Source organism: Rousettus aegyptiacus, unplaced genomic scaffold (genome assembly GCF_014176215.1).
Source record: "Rousettus aegyptiacus isolate mRouAeg1 unplaced genomic scaffold, mRouAeg1.p scaffold_m13_p_3, whole genome shotgun sequence".
Lineage (NCBI taxonomy): Eukaryota > Metazoa > Chordata > Mammalia > Chiroptera > Pteropodidae > Rousettus > Rousettus aegyptiacus.
This window is the reverse complement of record NW_023416306.1, coordinates 73,570,224-73,590,579: the sequence shown is the minus strand read 5'-3', so window position 1 is coordinate 73,590,579 and position 20,356 is coordinate 73,570,224. Positions and strand designations below refer to the sequence as shown.

Sequence of the window (20,356 nt, the reverse complement as noted above, 5' to 3'; positions counted from 1 at the left end):
GAAGGACCTAGTTTGTGGATTATCCAGGACTGAGTTTTAGCTGTCCTGGTTTCTGTCTTCCCACCTGGCATGCTTATTTTCTAAGGTGATAGTGTCTCAAGAATGCAGTCTTTTCAGGGTATCAACCTAAGCAATGCCTAACTGTGGCAGGTAAACGGCTTTTTCATTACAAAGAAAAAAGGTCATTCCAGTGGAAATACTGATGAATTTATGAATATCTTCTGTTTTGTGCTGTCAATCCCCATTATCAGCTAACATTGTGTTTTCTAAACTTTTGTTTTGTTTTGTTTTGAATTTTATGTCAATGCAGTTCAGAACTTCTTAATCTGGAGAAATCTTGTCTACCCCTCCCGGCCCACCCCACTGGCTCCTGCTTTACTCATACAGTGTTGTAAAGAGGAAGTAAACATGTTCAGTTGAGGGCAGATGGGGTCAGGTGATGGAATTAGATGAGCGGTAAGTGGAGAAAGAGAGGGTCAAACATAGAAAACAAATTCAGCTGGTTCCTGTTTCTGCGCTGCAGAGAGAAAATGAAACCTGCCCTTTCCTCTGAGAGTCTCCAGGCAGAACACGGGGTTTCTCCTCCCTAAAAGTTGACACTTTGGGAACATGGCATAGCAGCAACACCCAACCCAACTTGGGGGCTATCTGTGCAGACACGCGCCCCGCCCCCACCTGGCCCCTCTGCAAGGTCTCAGCAGCCGAGCTTCCAGCTGCTCTCTTTCTGCTGGTCATGGCCTCTAGGCCCAAATCAAGGCTGAGAGAAAGGCGATGATGGTGCTTGTGCTACTCTAAAGATGTCTGCTCATTACCCAAAGCTATGACAGGTGCCAGCAGTGGCCTTCTGGGGAAAGACGAAGCTGCTGTAATTTCTTAGTCACTAGTGTTATTGGTCATATCAACAACAAACCTTATTTGACTAATATAGCTCAAAACCACTCTAGGCAGACAGCTCTCTGAGAGCTAAGGTTAAGAAAGGACAGCCAGTGTGTGGAGCACATAAGCACCCTATTCTGAATGAGTAATTTCCTTGTGAGCTGACAGGAAGAATGGAGAAGCCTACACATATTATTTATTTTAAATGGCCTCGCCATTGTGGAATTGTGTTTTCATGGGTTTAACAAGTGACTTCCAAGTCTATTTTGGTAATGATAGTTACCACTGATTTAACAAAGAAAAATTCTTAAAAGTTATCTAAATAATGGGAATAAAATCTCAATTTCTGTGTAGATTTTGCCTCATTTGAAGATTTTTAAAAAATTACATAGCGGTTTATATGTCTGTCCCTATGTTAATTATACAAAGAATACTATCTGATATTTATGAGGAACTTTAATAAATATGTATCAGACACTGCTCTAAGTATTTTTACATGTATTATCTCATTTCGATTTCAACAATCATATCATACAGGTACTACTCTTAGAACTCCATTTTATAGACAGAGAAACTGAGTCACAGAACACTCAAGGTCACAAAACTGGTAACTGGTAACATGAGAATCTAAACCCTTGAAAACAGAAATTACTGAAATATGTACACTCTAACCTCATTGTCTTATACCAAGTAAGATAAATTATTCAAAGTTTGTCAACTAGATTAATGTTGACAAAATTTTCTGTCTTTATAGGAAATACAGAGATGGAACTTAAACTCTGCCCAATTAGCTTAGGAACCAAACTCCGGTAAGGTGACTTTGTCTGACTTCTAATTACAAGGCAGCAGATTCTTACTGTGATCTGTCCTATTTACCTATAGGCACCACAGACAGGCTGCAGCCCCTAAGACTATCTTTAAAGCTCTTTATTTTCCATCTTTTATATTCTGCACTTGGCATGTGAAACTATTAGAAGAATTAAGGCAATTACAGGGCTGTCAAGAGCAAGGAGAACAAAACTGGACAAATACTGAAACTATATGAAGGTTCTTTTCCTCATCCTTTACCCATCCTCCTCCAGTGTCAGTGCTGGTTCTACCTCAGTAATTACATTCATGCTGGTAACCTAGAAGCACATAAAAAATATACCAGAGGAAAGTAAGGGTGTCAGTCACTGCCCTAGGTCCTCAAGGAGCCACACAGAACACTCAGTTGTCCCTGGTCACAGCAGGTGGACAGAGCACAGCCCAGAAGAAACTCTTATAAAGTCATCTTAACTAATGGTTTCAACATCTTTTCTCACCAGACCTCCCATCAGAAAAGCCAACCAGAGGCCAAATTGTTAGAACTGGGTCTTTTCTTTCTCTTTTCCTCTTTAGTCTCAAAGCACATAATAGAAGTGGGAGAAGAAAAACAGGGTCTGGGCAATCCACAAACTGGATAATGGCCCCTAAAACAACGCCAAATATCAAGAGTTGACTATATCCTACATAGTGAAGTGGTGTTTTATAGAAAAGTATCATCATTGCTTTTGATATATTAAACAACTCTTAGATTAAAGAAAAAAGCAATTTTAAAATTTACTTTTCTATCACTGAATTTTGAGACCCTTCCTCAGCTCCACATAGGGATTTCTGTAGCAATTAAATAATGATTATTCTTATTAGTTCTTGATCTCATAGCTGAGAGGATCTTTAATCTTAAAAATCCAACTACCTTTCCACCCAAGGAAAGCTGTTATTTTTCCTTCTGGTTCTTTCAGAATCTATGCTGTTCATGAATGGAGTGGTGGCGTGCAGGCTGCCCTTGGTGAAGGGGACACAGATCTCCAGACCAGAAGAGCCGAAGGGACGGGGTAGGCCTGAAGTATCTGCACTTCCTAACATAGCTCTAGAAATATCTGGCTTTGGATGAAGAATCAGGAGAAAACCATGAAAGCATTAAGACCTCAAAAGAACCAAAATGAAAGCTTAGAGTGTAACTGTCTCAAAAGTTATATCCTATGTGTTGATCCAAAAATGAAAAGGATATGGGAGAAAAGATGAACTTGGAGTAAAAGCAACTTGATGGTGAATAAGGCTTGGTGGGCATACCTGATACCTGGCGGTCTGATTTTCAGAACTGGGATGTCAATACTGATGTAATAATCTAAATAAGAGAAACAGGAAGTAGAGGTAGAGGGATGGCACCACACTCTAGTAAAAGTATTTACAACACCCCTGAGCACAGTCTGGTGATGAAGATGGTGGTGATGGCACCACACTGTAGGACACGGGAGGGAGAGCCTAAGCTTAGTACCAGCCTCTCAGGGGACACCCGGCCAAATAGTCTATTACAAAAACTTAAAATCAAAACCATTAAAAAATAATTTCTGTCTAACAAAAAGGCTTAATCTACATAGTAAAGAATACAATTTGAGGTAGATTCTCCTGTTATGTTGTCTTATTTAGCTTGTTTCAAAGTCATCAGAAGTCTATTGTGACCATAAATGACATGGGCTCCCCACAATCAATGGTCACTCAATATCGAATTACTAAATTTAGCTCAATAATTTAGGGGAAAACAAATTTATTGAGCCCCAACTGCACAATACTGAAAATCTATAAAGCAAGCCTAAAACTCCTCTGCAGGGAAAGAACGCCTTCGTAAAGAATGGCAAAAAGATTTAAAAGTGAAGGCGATTTTGTCAAAAGAGAGTATCTGATTACAAATCAAACTCTGCAAAATAAATAAATTAATAAATAAATAAATAACCAATGGCAAAGAAAAAATCAAAACCCTATATATTAAAAAGAAAAGGCAGACCTACTAATTCAGCTAACTCTCGAAAGTCTTTAACTTTCTAAAATTTAGTGTAGAAATTAGAAAGCAAGTATAGCCATGCGAACACAGCAACTAATAAAAGTGCACTGGAAAGATAAGCACACTGAAAAATCAGGTGACAACGTGGAGAAAATTAATATTGTCAAAACAATTAAAGAACAAAAAGGAATCACTGGAAGGGAAAATTAAAAAGAATACGATGTTAAATGCTAACTAAAAGGGCACAGGAATGATGGTATATTCTTCAAGTGGTTTTTAAAAAGGGATTTACAATACTAGGAGGACAAAGACTACTTTTTAGAGAAAACGAACGTTGTAATTAGGAACATCAGAACGAAATAAGAAAAAGATCCTGGCCAGATGTTAGGAAACTCTTAGGACCAAGCCCTCCCAGGGTTTGGGATCCCAACCTGAAATAAAAAGCAAGTTTATTTCCTGATGTGAAAAACAAGAATAAACACCCACTGGTAAACAAGGGAAAATCTTTGTCGGACAAAAGTAGAGTTGACTATTTCCACAGCCGGGAAGGAAATTCCCTATGCCCTGAAGGCTCTCAAGTTCGCATCCTTAGCATTACTAGCGTGGTGCACCAGTGAGGTGAGCTGTCCCATGAGCTCCAGAGCAAGGCTCCAGGACAAAGAAGGAGGCATCAGTTACCTTGAGCTCCTGTAGCTGATCGGGCTCGTAGAGTTTAGGGGACAATGCCTGAGCCAGGAAGGCGTCCAGCTCCTGACGACGCAGTATCCGTGCTCCAGGCCACTGAACCATATACCTGCAGGGGTGGACAGAGGGATTCTGGGGTCAGGATGTAGTGGTCACCAGCCACATATACAACCTGTTCAGGTTCTGAGCAGACTTGGGTGACACAAGCTAAGGAGGTGTATACAGATTTCTTCCCCAGCTTTTCTGTTTTCACTAGATAATGCCAATTACAAATAAACACCAAATCATCACCTGGGCTGATCAGTATGTTTGATGTTAGAGTCACTAAAAATAGCACACTGAATTTATACATACTATAAACCAGTTTGGTCAGTGATATTTGATACTTCACTCTTGTGAAATGCTTAAGTCCTGAAAACACCTAAGTACCAAATTTATATGATTTATTTATTTTAATTCAAGACAGGATACCCATTAGGCAGATGCTAGGTCCAGATTACTCCCTTGATGAAGAGCGAGTGTCATGTGACTCCTCTGCACTAGGGGCTCCAGCAGTGGCAGATGAATGCACAGAAACTAAGTAGGAAGGTACCCCAGAATGAGAACTAAAGCCTTCAGCATGCGTGTCTACAGGCCCTGGTCTGAGCAGCTGACAGGAAGTCAATGTCTAAATCTACAACTGCTGTGTGTACTATCTGCCTAAGAACCACCAGGTGTCCAGCCTACCTTTTTTCTACTAATCCTCTTCCCCTTACTTACCTTACTGTGCATAGAGCCCCTGTGACAACTCTAGGGCACTAAGCAAAGGCACAACCACAGATAATGTTTGGGGTGAGAGAATGAAAGATTAACCACTAAGAACCTGGTCATTAAGTCCTCTTCAAACCCAATAGTCCTCAGTTCTCTGCTTTCAGCAAACTTGAAGAATAATCTAATCAAGTTGCCAGGTGATCACTAAAAATAACTTCTGGTGATAGGTTCCTATGTCGTCCCTGGCACATAGTTCAAAAGGAGTTTGGAGAATTGTGACATACCTCACAAAGCTCTTTCCAGTCCCACCTGGAAGTTTTCTCAGGACTTAAAATCTAAGTCAACAAAAGCCAGCCAGAATCAGAGAAGTTGCAAAGTTCTAGCTCATTATTTTAATAATTAATATCAATCCACAGGAACATGAACTAATGGGTAAAGACGGAAGTTCCATCCAGTTGATTAAAAGAAGTATTTTCAATAAAAACCCAACAGAAAAACTTAAGTGCTTGCTAGTTGCCAGCCACTGGTCTAAGCATTTACATGCACTGGGTCCTCATGTAATCATAGCAACTCTAATGAGGAACCATCACTGTCCCCTTTGAAAGATGGGGAAATTGAGGCACAGAACTCATATATGTCATGGTAAAATTATGTAGTATTAGTAAAAAGGAAATGAATTTCAAGGTAAGTGAAGAGTGGATGTTAAATCTCTGTGGTATTTAGATCCAATCGGATCTATTTAAAAGAATGATGTAAAAACTTTATTTCATTAGACTGTCAATATTTGCAAAGACAAAAATAACACCCTTTGCAATTGTTTGAGTGCTACAAATCTTAAATACAATGGTCTTACTGAATTTTAATCAGGGCTTGATGCAAGAAACAGCAAATACAGAAAAAGTCCCCCCACTTTTGTATGAAAAACATTTCTGTGGAAAAGACTATGCTCAATATACAATGTTCTTTGCCTAAATATCCATGTTATATATCTTTTATTTTTATTTCATATTTTTCTTAAATTGTAGTAAAATACACATGACATGAAATTTACAGTTAATAAATTTACCATTAGTGCAGTGGCATTGAGTACACTCAGTGTTGTACAGCCATCCATCCTCACAACTCTTTTCATTCTGCAAATTCATGAAACAATAACTCCCTCCCATCCCTAGCCCCTGGCTAGATGTTCCTTTAAAAATTATGAATCAGAAAAAAAAAAACAACAACAACAACAAAAACCTGTCTTGGAAACAGGCTGTTTTTCTCACGATCTTTCCTGGTTTTCCTGGCAACAAAGACTCTAGCACTCAGATTAGCTGCAACAACAAATAGTCTTTTTGATTTGAATACCTGCTATTTCCTCTACCTGACTTCCTATTACATTTTAACAAAGTTACTGTTTACCTCTTTCTCACTGTAAGTCTTAGGAAAGCCTTTCTGGATGCAGAAAGTGTGTGAAATGTATATAAAGATATGCATGCATGTACATAAACACACAGCTTAAATACCATAAACATAGATGGCACCAACGGCACCCCTGGTAGGAGCTAAAACTAATTCCCCCCAGTTAATCTCATCTGTCCACGCTACTTCGCAGCTATACACTGACAGTGTCCTCAGCCTCTTTTACGTCGCTGTTTTCTCCAGACATTGCTTTCCATGCCTCTCTTTGAGCCTCAAATTTCCTTCCAGGGAGGTGTGAGAGTATCTGCAGCTGCCCCTTTCCCACTCTGCTTTCAATGCCCATTAGAAGTATGGGTGCTGGACCCTGGGTGTGCTCCTCAGGTGTCGGAATAGGCTATGCTGATTCTCTGAGTCCTGTCTAGGGGCTCACACCCTCTGTCCTCTTATCTTACTTATTGAGTTCTTCCAGAACATAACCTAGTCTGTCCCCCCAGGAGAATCTGAGCTCTCCTGGGTAAGGATCTTGTCTATTTTTCTGGGCTGCACCCGGGAAAGGTTGCCTCTCTTCTGTTCTGGACACTTGCTTCAGCCTCGCACTGCTTGGAGGTGGGCCCTCTGCTGTAAAAATTCTAGAGATCTGGCTGCTGTTCTTCCCCCATCCTCCTGATTACTGTCCAAACATCACATCTGGAACATAAATAACATATGGATGCTGACACCACTGGTGAAAGCAGCAAGGAGACCACCACCTCCCTGCTGGCATATGCCTGCCCCAAATGCAGAAATGGAATCTCACCCTGAAGGAACATGGATAAATCTAGACTGAGAAGCAGCCTCCACAGAGGTTGACAAACTACAGTCAAGGGCTGCCACCTGTGTGTCAACACTGTTTCCATTTGTTCACACGCATCTGTAGATCCAAGGTGTGCAGACAAACCAGGACTCATTCTTCAGAAACATCTCTGCATCAACCCAGAGAAAGAGAAGTAGTCGAGACTGGAGGAGACATGGCGACTGAACACTAGCACAAGCCAAGATTTTCTGTTGCTAATAAAGGACATTATTGGGACAACTGGTGAAATCTGAGTGAGATCTGTACAGGAGATGTATCGGTATTATTTGTTTTGATTCGGATAATGTCCTTGTTTTTTAGGAAACACAGACTAAAGAGCTTAGGGGTAAAGGGACATCATATCCACAACTTACAATTGAAGAATTCAGGACAAACACAAGGATATACACAGAAAGGAAAAAAAGGCCAATGCAGTACAACATTTAATGAGTGAAAAATGTGATGAAGGACAGCTATGAGCTTTGTATTAATGTCACAATTTCTTCAAGTTTGAAATTACACACACACAAAAAACCCAGAAAGATCAAAGACAGGGAAGAAGTCTTTGTGAATGACAGCCTGGCCTTGCAATTGCTGACCACTGCCCCAAACCAGTCATCAAGGCTAAGGGTCACGCTGTAGGGCCTCGCCTAGTCCAGGACGCAGTCTCTGTCATTTGTCCATTTCCCCCATCCCTAGCTTCAGCCTGACCACGGCAGCCCTTCTCCTTTTACATGGCTGTAATGTCTCCAGAGAAAAACCACTGGGCTGCCAGCCTCAGCCCACAGCCCATACTCTGGGGGCTCACGGAGGCACACACCAACTCTGTTACTCATCTTTGCCCACCCTCTGTCCCATGCCCCATACTCTTTACTCCGAAACTTCAAACCTCCTACTCAGCCCATCTTCACATTCTTAAGTCGTATCCACTGACCAAATACAGGCTTTCCTCGCCTGCTCTCCCATGGTCCCCAAAACAGAAGGTAGAATGGATTGTCTTAGTGGAAATGGACCAACACATTTATTGTGTCCTGGTCCCAAATCCCCAGGACTTGTCCCATGAAAGTGTCCCTCACTTCTCTTCCCAATCACCTCATCTCAATGCAATGCTTCTTCTTGGGATCTAAAACTAAATCTTTCCAAGTGGGGAAACCCCTGACCCCAGGCGCCCACCCTACAAACAACAGTCTCTTCACATCAAGCACATTATCTGGCTACCACCTGAGTATAGGGATCTACACTATACTCACTGCAGTGTCCTGACACCACCAAGATGAGCATAGGATGAGGTTCACTCGGACCGAGATTATTAGTTAAATTTATTAATCTTTTCAGGTTTAAGATGAGTACTTTTTCATAAACAACTACAAAAACAAAACAAAACTAAACAATAAAGACTGTCTTAAAAACAGGGACCAGGACAGTCCTGAAATCTGGGAAGACTCTGTGAAAGCCATCTAAACAGTGCCTAAAAGAGGTGGATCTGTTTCTGGGGTAATGGCCCAGGAAGTGCCACGAGGACCAATATACATGAAAAGGAAGAGTGGGTCTAGCTGTCCAGTGCCCCATGTGGTTGAATGCATGAGCAGACAAGATATGAAGGCACCACCACCCCAAGAGGCATGAAATGACCTGTGCACACTGCTCCCAACAGCGGTAACTCGTCCTGCATTAACACAAGGCTGCTGCTATCCAAGGCGCAGCCCCATAAGCCTAAGTTTACAGGCACTTCAGGTCAGGTATATGGCAGACAGCTGCCCCAACAAATCAAAGACCACACATCATTTTAAACTTAGAAGAGATAACTGTAAAGTAACTAAATTTATTACTACTAATTGATTTTATAATACTGCAAGTCTTAATCTTAAATTTTTGGCTAAAATAATGTTTCTATGGATAAAAGCAGGTCCATAAATGAATATTCCATCAGAGGAAACCAGAAGATTCAAAAACCAAAACAAAAACTAGCCTTTCTCACTAGCTAATTCTCCATGGAAATAAAATAAGAAACTAACACGTTATACTTATTTTAGTCAACCTCGATTTAATTAAGGAAAAGCTTCTAAGTAAGTTATTGGCCTTAAAGTGTGTGAATTTAAGAAACTTCAGGAAATAAACACCTAACTAAAGCTCTGTACCCTGTCCTCAGTCAAGCAGGTGAGACTTAGTAGATGTCAGGAGCCAGAGGAGGAGGCACCAGCCCGAAGGGACTAGACACAGGGGGCGGGGCAGGTTAGGGCCTGGAGGGCAGCTGGGCCCCAGGCTCTCACTGTCTGTCAGGGTCAGAGGCCACACATATAGGGAAAGAGAGTCGAGACAGGCAGGTTGGAGGCACCAGAAGTAGAAGTCCAGAAGCTATGGGCACATATGTAACTGTAAACACACTTAGGAGGGCCTGGTGTCCTACACTGTTCCCACCACTGGGAACCAGGGCTGCAGGGAGAAAGGGACATCTAGGTGAGGGCAAAACATCTCTGCAAAGAAGTCAGGAAATGCTCATAGAAAGATGGAGATATGACAGGAGGCCAGCCAGACAAGGCCCCGACTGGCCCAAGAGGTGACATAAAGCACCAAATTAAATGATGGTAGCAACAGACTAGAAGCCACTGAAGAAGACAGAGCTGTCTACATTAATATAAAAATACTGAATGTTCACAAAGCTGTGAAGTGCCTCCCATGAAATATGGGAACAGAGTGGCCTCACTAGAAAAGTTCTGCAGACACCCCCTTCACCAAGTGGTCAGAATGTAGATGCACAGCCTGGACAGGACCGCAAGGAGCAGAGGGATAGCCATGCCCTCCACAAGCATCTGCCCTCTGGAGACCAATGAAACTTTACCTTTGAATACAAAGAGAGGGTCTGAAATGGACTATGAAATAAAGATAGAAATAAAGTATTGATGTTGATCGATTCTGATGGCTATATTGTGGTTACAGAAGTGTCCTTGTTAGTTAGAAAATCACACTCAAGAATCTGGGATAACAAAAAGCTCTTTGTATTGTACTTGTAACTTTTTCCTAAGAATGAAATCAGTCTAAAAAAAAAGCAAAAAAAACAAATAACTAATAAATCTGATACAAGTATATATGCCAACCCAAAACACCAATGGTGTCTACACAGGCATTCACGGCCTGCCAAATGAGAGGGCCTAGGAGCACAGTGCCCAGGGTTTTTAAGCCCTCTCTCCAAGAGGAGCTGGCAGGTTGCAGGGTAGGGCAGGGGAGATACAGATGAGCCTGGGCATCTTGTGATACCAAAAATGCAAGGACACACTGCGGGGACAAGACAGGAGTTCACTGAACAAGCTCCCAAAGCCCAAGCTGAAACAATCTGAACAACCAAATAAACAAGGATACATCAGGCTATAATGCTATGAATAAAACATAACCACAAGTTCATACTGATCTACACATGGTTAAACAATGAAGAGGGAAGAAAAGACACATTTTGCCTACAGAACAATCTGTAACATAACCTCCTGATAGCCTTAAAAATCTTTAACATTTTAAAAATAAACTGTTTAAAATTATATTTTATAAAACACATGTTCACCAAATACATCTATTCTATAAACATATAGCATCGATTCAAAATCCACATTGCATTGAAATGGCCTATATTTCTATAATATATGTAAACACGAGATGCGGAAAAATATATGTAATATATGTAATACATATGTAATATATGTAAACACGAGATGTGTTCAACAAACAATACACTGCATCTGGAATACCCCCCACACTGTAGGTCATATAGACATGTCTCTGTGTGCAGGACCTGTGGCTGCAGTACAACACCTACCGTAGGACACAGCACAGCACCGTGAGATGAGTGGGAACGCTGGCCGGGTTGAGCATAGCTGGGGTGTCCGACCTCATGCAGGCCAGGAAGGCCCTCATCCTGCGGTTCTTGTCCTCCACTGCCTTCCCCAGCCAGAGCCTCTTCAGGTTGGGGCAGGTCCACTCCCTGAAGGCAAGAGCTTCCACCAGTTCTGGGGTTTGCGGAGACTTCCCTTTGTAAGCTGCCCACTCTTTAATGATCACCGGTGAAACTACAGGAAGGAAATCAGAAGAGAACCATGTATGCCCAGTCTCAGCTCCTTTAAGCCTAACAAAAATAAACTGCTCTAGTAATTATAGCCTGAAGATGTCATCTCTCATGTAGCAATATATCCTCGAGTTAGCAAGCCACTGGTCATCATCTTCACTTCTAAGTACTGTGTTCTCTACTTTATGCACTTTAATTGCTCATTTAGATTTTCAGTTAGGCCACCAATAAATTTCTTCTCGATCAAATCATGACTTGATTTCCCCATGTAACTAATGTATAAAAATTAAGGATGTTAGACAAAATGTTTTAATATTAAAATCCATTTAATAGTAATAGTCTTAGCAATAATTGGTATAATTCACATAAGTTTACATGATTATCATGGAAAATCCAATTTAGACAGCTAATCTTTTTCAACACAAATACTTTTACTAATTAGATTTAAGAAAGAACTTGCCACTTTACTTAAGGACCTCTTACTTTAACAAAGGTAACAAAATGTTAAACTCTATTTCAAGGATCAGCAAGGGCAAAACATCATGTAGCGAGAACCCAAAAGCCCAGTAAGGGCGCAAGCAAAAGCAATAACCCATGTTAAGATATTCCAGGTGACGCCAGCACACAGTAATTCTATTTAGAAAGATTGAAGACAAAATGTAAAACTTCTCCATTTCACCTCAAAAAACAGCAAGATATTCTAATTTGATACAACACAAAACAATGTTTTATCCACAGTTGTTTTACTGCTATTAGTGTTGTAAATTCTTAAAACACATAAATATTCACATTTCCCCATATAATTTCCAAATAAATTAAGGGAAAACTATGATTGGGAATAAAATGAAGACAAGGCACACTGCAGAGAATTATGTTACAATTTCATACCAAGTGTACTTAACAATCTAAAGGTAAAAACTGGGTGTACAATTTATAAGTAACAAATATCAGAACTGAAGCAGAACCCTGTGGGCAGCCAGTGGCTGGCAAGGAAGCCAGGATGGTGCTGTGATCTAAAGTGATCTTCCACAGCTCAATTTTTCCCATAACAGTACCCAACCCGGGTTCTTCTTCACTAAAGTAACACCGAGGCAGCTGAGGGAATGAAGAACCCAAATTTTAACAAAGTTAAATGATTAACTGGCTCATCTCTAGTTCCAAGACTAAACAGAATCAGGCAAGATATCTCTTCAGAGGTCAGGATTAGAAGGCCAGGAGTCAGATGGCTGGTACACACAGTGTGCGAGCAACAGGAAAGCAAGCTAGGCACATTCGACCCCAAGCAGCCAGGTAAGGAGCGGGATGAAGAGAAGCCCTGGAGTCACGCTCCTGCAGGGACCTACCACCCAGGAGCTGCCAGAGCAGGGATGCAAGTCAGTGCAGTTCTGGAAAATTCTTCCTCTTACAAAAGAGTTACTGTTTTGTAACTGGGAAAATCCTTTTCACTTACAATTGAATATCTTCGTGTTTAAATGTTAAAACTTAAAACACTTAAAATGCTTAAAGTCCATCAAGTCAAAACAGAGATACACATGTATATATAAATACATGCATCAACATTTTTAGGTGCCAGACACGAACACATTAAGCCCCCATCATCCATCCCATAGACCCTGTCCTCAGACTCACAATCTAACCACTCCCCGCATCTCTAATCCCTGCAGAGCTCCCATACCCAAAGTGGGGATATCAGCATGACAGGGCCCTCCTGGGTGTGGTACCTGGGCCCCCTCCCCATCTTTGCCCCAACTCCAGTCTCAGAGGCCAATATTGTCAGCTCCAGAAAAGCAGTGAAGAAAGCTTTTACAAAATGAGTCATTAACTTGCTATGTTTCTATTAGGTTATTCCACAATCTTCATTTCGATGCCAAAAAAGGCACACGTGCATAAATCTATTTTTCCTTAAGTAACATCTTCATTTTGGTAGCAAAAACTTATTTAAAGAAACTGATTAGATTTTATCTTTGGTTGTAGAACTAGCTATTCTAGATTCTCTCACTCCCCCCAAAAACACATACATGTGCACACACACACACAAAGCATGAATTTCTACATCTTAAAAAACACAGATTATGGTATCATAAGTCCCTCCCCTTTGTTTTCTCATAAAAGGTATTCTTATTAAATCTCACTTCATCTTTATCCATTTATTTCTTTCCCTTTCATCAGCTTTGTTCTTGCCTCTCAACTAATTTTTAGCAATCTTATTATGTTTTGTTTTCATTCTAGAAATAAATTTTTGGAAGAGGATTTTCATTCTCAAGTTTGGAATGTTTAGACCTGTACATAAAGTTCTAAGATCCTACATCAAAGGTAAGTGGAGGTGAGACGTGCTGGAACCCTCACAAAAGTGAGGATTCCCTGAAGCTGCCCTAGATAGCCATCCACACTAACTGGGGCTCTAAGGAGCTCAAGTGTGCCTGAATTTACCTAGCATGATGCTACATGGCCCACAGTGGTTTTGTACGAGCCTCTCTACACAATGGTGCCTAGGACCTCCAGCTGAGGCTTGTGAAGCACTGCCCAGTCCTAGCAGGGACATGCAGTTAAGTGCCCACCAGGAGCACAGGGCAGAGGAGACTGAAGCTCTGAAAAGTTATCAGACATATTAGCTTCCTCCTATCCTTCTAAGCATTTTTGTTGCCTAGCTGCACTATTCATGATAAGAACGGCTCAAATCTAATTTAGGAAATACATGTCTTTATCAGAGAAAATGTGCAGTAACAAAGCTTTGTTCCAAAAGCTTTAGCTTCTAGCCTGCTTTATTTTTAACATGTGTGCATCTGTTTTAAACAACTGAACATTTGTAGATCTTTTGTGTATACTACCACTTAATAGCTGTGGAACCTTCAGCCAATCACTTAACATTTATTGAGTACTTACAATATATCAGGCAGGGCTGGGACATAGGTGAGGCATGTAAGGTACCCAGGGCTCAGGCACCACTCCTCATGTACTCATGTGAGAGGGTCTCCTTGAATTCTGAGGCCTGGGCCCCTTGCTAGCCTCCTCTGCATCCCTGCTCCCCCACATCCCCCCCCCAACATACCCCAGTCTTGGAGCCAAAAAGAAGAAAAGGACTAACAACCCTCTCTGCCACACAACTCTGATGAGGAAACACAAAAGCACTTTATACCCGTTATGTGGTTACAAGTGGCTCATTATATTGGAATAACTAATTAAAGATTAGTGTTTTATAGATTAATAAATTTCCAGGGACATTATTTTTGGGTTGACACACAGCAGTCTCTGCCTTATAAGTTTCCCAACATGGGGCGCTGGCACATACACAATACCTCCTCTCCGTCTGGCTCCTGGCCTCTTACTGAGTTATTGCTGTCCAGGAGGGAGGGCTCAGTCTCTGTGACACAGTTCATAGAAACAAGCAGATGCAAAGTAACCAGGAAACAGGAAGTCATCTGGGCTCTTATCATTTCTGCAAAAACCACTATGCAGGGATTATTTTGACGGAATGAGGCAACTGGATTTCAAGAACAACCTGAGTACACATCTGGGCCTTAGCCAAGACCACTGTGTTGTGAAACCACTTCTGCAATGGCACCACTCTAGAAAGACAGGTTCATACTGCCTTGTTAAAGCAGAAGAACAGTCAGCTGATCCAGCTACTAGCCATGAATAAATCTTCTGTCACCGTCAATATTCATCTTGTCTTTTCTACTGACGGGAAAACTGACAATTGCAAGAAGTAGGCAAGTAGGTTGCATCTAAAAGACAATGTTAGATCATCTCCCTTACCTAACACTAAACTGAATTTTTACATTGGGAACAACTTCAGGGCATCAGTCTTCTTGCTAACGGAGGTTAACTTTATAATGTACTTTCTTATAGAAAGTACTTCTTCCAAATACAATTTCAGGGCAGAAAACACTATTATACTTAAGCTATCAGTAAAAACTCAATGTTTTCCATTAGACATTAATCATCTTCTAACTTGGAAATCTATTATAATGGTGACTTTAGGATTCATCCCAGCCCAGGGATAATGAACATGTTTCATTTTGTAAGCCAATTCCAGCTGACTGGTAGTGGCTGCCTACAGTGTCATATGATGAAGTACATCTCTAAGCTCAGTACCAGAGCACCATGAGCAACACCAGAGCTTGCTGGGTGCTGAGAAGTGAGAGTTGTGGCATACGCATAACATGGTTACAGGTGAAGAAAAGGATGGAGATTGATGAGTTCCAAGACTGCAGCCAACTGGACCTGTGTGGTCTGTCTGTGCATAAGTGCACACATGGGAGTATCTGTGTGTGTGTACACACTTGTGTGCGTGTATCTGTATATTTGGGGAGGAACTATTCTTTTACTTGATGAACTTTCCCAGGGCCATGGAAAAAAAATAAGACCACACAAAAATAAAAACAAAACTCCAGTTCCTTCATATCAGGGCAGAAACAAACATGAGTGCAATGACGGCTGCTCTTTTCTTCTAATGGGAAAACTGCCAGTTAACTTCCAAGCTGTCCATGTGCAGGCGGGGGTCCAGTTGGCTCTCCATTGCCTCATGCTGACACACTTGTGTACCTACCCTCCATTACTCTCAGAGGTAAAACGCTGTGAATGTTTCCCTAAACCTTTCATATCTAACGCTAGGGGCAGCCCTCTCCACAAAAATAAGTTCAGTAGGTCACAGGGTATACAGATGAACACAGTGTTCTAGAAAGGTAGTAAATGCTATTCCATTCTTTACTTCCCCATTAATGTTATTCCTAATATATTTAAACTTAGAAGTTCAAGTAAATATTAATCCAAGAGTGCCCCCGGAACCAAGCTGCCTTCCTACATCACTGGAGCGCAGCTGCTCAAAGCTCTGGAAGAGGCAGTTTGCTAATGCTACTCCTAGAAAACTCTGTAGAATAAAGACATTCGGATTAATACATAAACAGTTTTCACAAAATCATGGGGAAAATGTTTATGGATAACCAATTTTCATATATATTGAAACAGCAACACTCATGTTAAAGTATTCTGTTTTATAAAGTAATATAATCTACAGTGAACATTTTAATTATTTTTAATAGCAGTCCCAATTATTTGGCACAAAATTTCTCAAGCCTATTGGACTAGGAAAAATCAATGTTCTTTTTGGATTTTCTTGATAGCTTAAACAATAAAGAATAAATATGGGAAAACCCTTTATAAAAACAGAACTCACAGTATATAAACTTGCTTCCTATTTCTATAAATTCATCCCATCTACAAGCCTGTTTCTTTTACATACTTAACTTTGAGGTACTAGGGAAACTCGTTATAGAAAAGAGAGAGGCCAGTTTTATTAAGTGGACAGTAATTTTAAAATGTACAAATCACTGAAGTTTACTCCCTGGATTTTTAACTCTTATTCGTAGCTGAGGCGACTGTCCTCCTGTCTTTTTAGAACCTGAGTCTCCTTTCTTCTGGCTTCTCGCCATTCACCCCGAGGAGCAGGGGGAAGGGAAAGGCATGCAAGTGCCCAGGGGCTGAGGGGTACCCTCAAGGAGAAGAGCCACCTGGGAACCAATGGCCAGACTCTTCTCCAAGGCAGGAGCAAGTCTTAGAAGCAGCCACCTCCACTGGATTTCACACACGAAGGCTTCCCAGACCAGGGCTGGCTGTGACCCAGGTCCAGCCTTTATTTTAGCAGCTACAGAGACAACTCCCTGGTCCCACCCACAAAGCAGCCGCCACTGCTACCACCCAGGACATCTGGGCGAATTCACTTGTGTGGGGTTAAGAGTCTTCTGCTGGTCCCATGGATGCGACATGGAATTCCACAACAGTGACTTTAGAAGCATACTGCCATCATAAATAAGTATTCTAAAATATTGCTTAAAAGCAAAATCATAGAACCTAGGGACAGACAGAGAGTAATAGAAAATAAACTGCTAGCATATAATTCAATGACTTTCTAAGGCTGTAATTTTTTTAAGGACCTAATTGTAGATTTCCTACTTTAACCATATTACTTTAAAAATGGAACTTTGGTAAATTATACAAATATTCACTGTAGATTATGATCGATTTATTATATGCCTAATAATCAAAAGACTAAATTTCCAAAAGGATACATGTTTTAAATCTAGCAAGAGTTAAATATTTTAAAACAAACCTTTGGACTTCAATATGCCCTTTGACTAGTTCTGACAACAAAGCCCTCTTGGGAAATGCCTGATTGTCACAGTGACACCAGGAAAACACATCTGATTACATAGCATTCTGGAGCTGTGTTAGAGCAAAACCCTCCCATTCATCACCCACTTGAGTAGGCGGGTTCACTGGAACCCATGTAGTGTGGTGTTGGTCACCAGACCACCAAAGTGAACATCAAAGCCAGCAGGAATAGGAGGAACAAGCCTATCCTAAGGCCTCATGGTGCACCTTCACGTGGTTTGTCAACTGCCTGCAATGTGCCACTGATTTCATTTCATTTACAGATGTTCTAAGAGTTAAGCATGATTTCAATAATCTTTCCAATCTTGTCAACTAAGAACTCCTGAGTTTAAGGTCAGCTTCTTTTCACCAAGACCAAACATTGCCATTTCCCCATCTCATCTAGTCAAGAAGCTATGACATTTTTTCCTTAAGAATATAAAATGTATAATCACTTAAATGTTGTAGGCATGGACACCTTAACACGTGACATCGTCAGAGTCAGTGTTTAAAGCCAGCTGGAATCTAATAAAGGGTCCTTGGAAGTGATCTTAATTTTAATGCACTGTTAACGAGGAAGTCAGGCTGCACAGTGCACATGCAGGTCTCTCGCACAGGTTTGGTCTGAACAAATTGAGAGCATTCAGGCTCAACAATCACAGAAGATTCTGAGAACGAAATTCAACCTTGTGGAGACCTGGTGTTTCAGTTAGTGACATCATGAGCAGATGTGTATTACTTACAAATCTTTTCTATAGGCTATTTCCCACTTATTAACATAACCAATGCATGAAACAAGTTCAATTTTATGTTTCTCCAAAAGACCAAGATTCTAAAGCCACTTATGAAAATCTGGCCTAACAAAATTACAAAGCTAACTAAGGTCTCTCAACTTATAAACTCAGAGGTTAAATTTACATATCTTTCTATCCAGAGGTAAATTTTTATTTATAACAGCACTTTAATAACTTTCTCCAGGTAAGTTTAAGCTCTAGGGGCTAATTCAGGTTTGTCTTGGCAGTGGGCATCTGAATTGCCCTTTCTTTCCCATTCGAGGTTTTGTCTTTACTTTGGTTTGGCCACAGCTCCTGCCCAACCTATCTTCCTAAACACAAATATTACTCTTATCCAGCCTTCAATGGCTCCTACTTACAGAAAAATCAAAACCCATATTCATATACCACCTGAGAAAAGACCGCAATGTGTTTAGTGCCGATCTTTCATAGAATCTCCGTACACAAGTGTCATTCTCTATACCCTATCCTTTGGGTCTCCACTCCAAGCCATGCATCTACACCAGTTATTGCCAGCTGGACACTCCTCTAAGAGAGGAATACACAGCAGTAATAGGCATAGATCCTGCTTACCATTTAAAAAGTATTAAATGTTAAACTACACTTGGCCTTGGCCCTCTTCCACAATGGATGAGCACCCCACTCCAGTGTCACCCCTAAGTCCAGCTCCTTTTCCTTAGTGACAGCCTCCCTTTCCCAAACCAAACATATCTTCACTCCAGTTCTTCCCTTCACTAAGAAAGGTGGCCCGAATACAGACCCTACCTCCACTCCTCCCTCCCACCAAACCCTAACACCACTCCTTCTCCAAATTTCTCTAATGAATTAAACTTTGTCTCCCCCCGACTCAATACGTCTCATGGGCCAAAAGTAACACAGTAACAAACAACTCCATCTTCTGTCTTTAAAAAGAAATCAGAGGAATGTGCAGCGGCAGGGAGGAAAGAAAAGGGAGATGCCTGTCCAGTTCTCTCTGAAGCTAAGGCCTTCTCCCATTCACCTCAGCCATGTCTGACAAGGCAGGCTGGTGCACCTTCCTCCTTTTTTCTTTTGTATCCCCCTGTGCCTCCTCCCTATCTCATTCAGAGCCTTGCAGAGTCCATTTGAGTCATCCTGACTGTACCAACCTTTTCCCTTCTTCCCTGATCACTCCATTCCCGTGCCCTCCAGCCCCAGCTGGAGCTGGCCTACTACAGGCAAGCATCTCTCTGCAAGATGGTGTCAGGCCCTGATGCGTAGTCTGCACATTCGGCCCTGCACCAACATGTGCCTCTCTCTTGATTATGCTCAGAGGACGCCGGTCCATTTAGTGAACACCTTCCTGTGCTCTCTGCTTTTCCTACTGTCTGCTAACAGAATAGTCTCTCCCAGGCCAGGAGGGCACTTGCACCACCTGGTACAAAATAACTAGTGAGGAGTGAACATGCTGCATTTGCCAGCTGTATGTTTCACAGTGTTTTAAAACAGGAGACTTGTAGCAAAACAGAAAGGACAAAGACTCTTACTTCCGCAGAGCACCTGAAGTTCACCTGCAACACAGAACTCCCTAAACTGAAGGGGCAAGGACAAGGCAGGTGGGAAGGACACACATGCCCACTGCAAAGGGCATGAACAGAGCACATGGACAATATTCAGGCTGCTCTATGAAGCTGTGAATACTGCAAAAGGGAGCCGTCCTAGGATCCACACAAGGGTTCCCTGAAAACTGAGGAGTCTGCTGCATAAAAAAACTCCTTTTCTGGAACACACACACACACAAAGGCTAGCTTTTACTGTGAAAGCTAAAATGTTGTATGGCATTGAAGACATGGCAGGAAGGAAGGCTGCATGGAACCCTGCAGCACACAGCACTCTAGGCCCAGCAGAGAATCAAGAGGGTCATGGGGCCTCAGCTGCTCAACGCTGGCAGAGAACCAAAAAGGGGTCACAGATACAAGGCTAGGGCAGCCTGGGTGGGAAAACTGATCAACCCTGTGTGAAGAAAGGTCCTTTTTTTCTGAGCAAATGAATCA

General features: G+C 41.5%; 1 protein-coding gene across 2 annotated transcripts in view; it reads right to left on the bottom strand.

Annotated features, from left to right (window-relative positions):
* Positions 1–20,356, bottom strand: part of FAM120A (family with sequence similarity 120A) — a 102,208-nt gene that overhangs the window by 14,841 nt on the left and 67,011 nt on the right. For both annotated transcript variants that reach the window (XM_016125370.2, XM_036239070.1), the window contains exons 11-12: positions 11,155–11,404; positions 4,358–4,472 (exon numbers count right to left, since the gene is read on the bottom strand). In XM_016125370.2, coding sequence (XP_015980856.1) covers positions 4,358–4,472; positions 11,155–11,404 — 365 coding nt within the window. The remainder of the gene's footprint in view (positions 1–4,357; positions 4,473–11,154; positions 11,405–20,356) is intronic.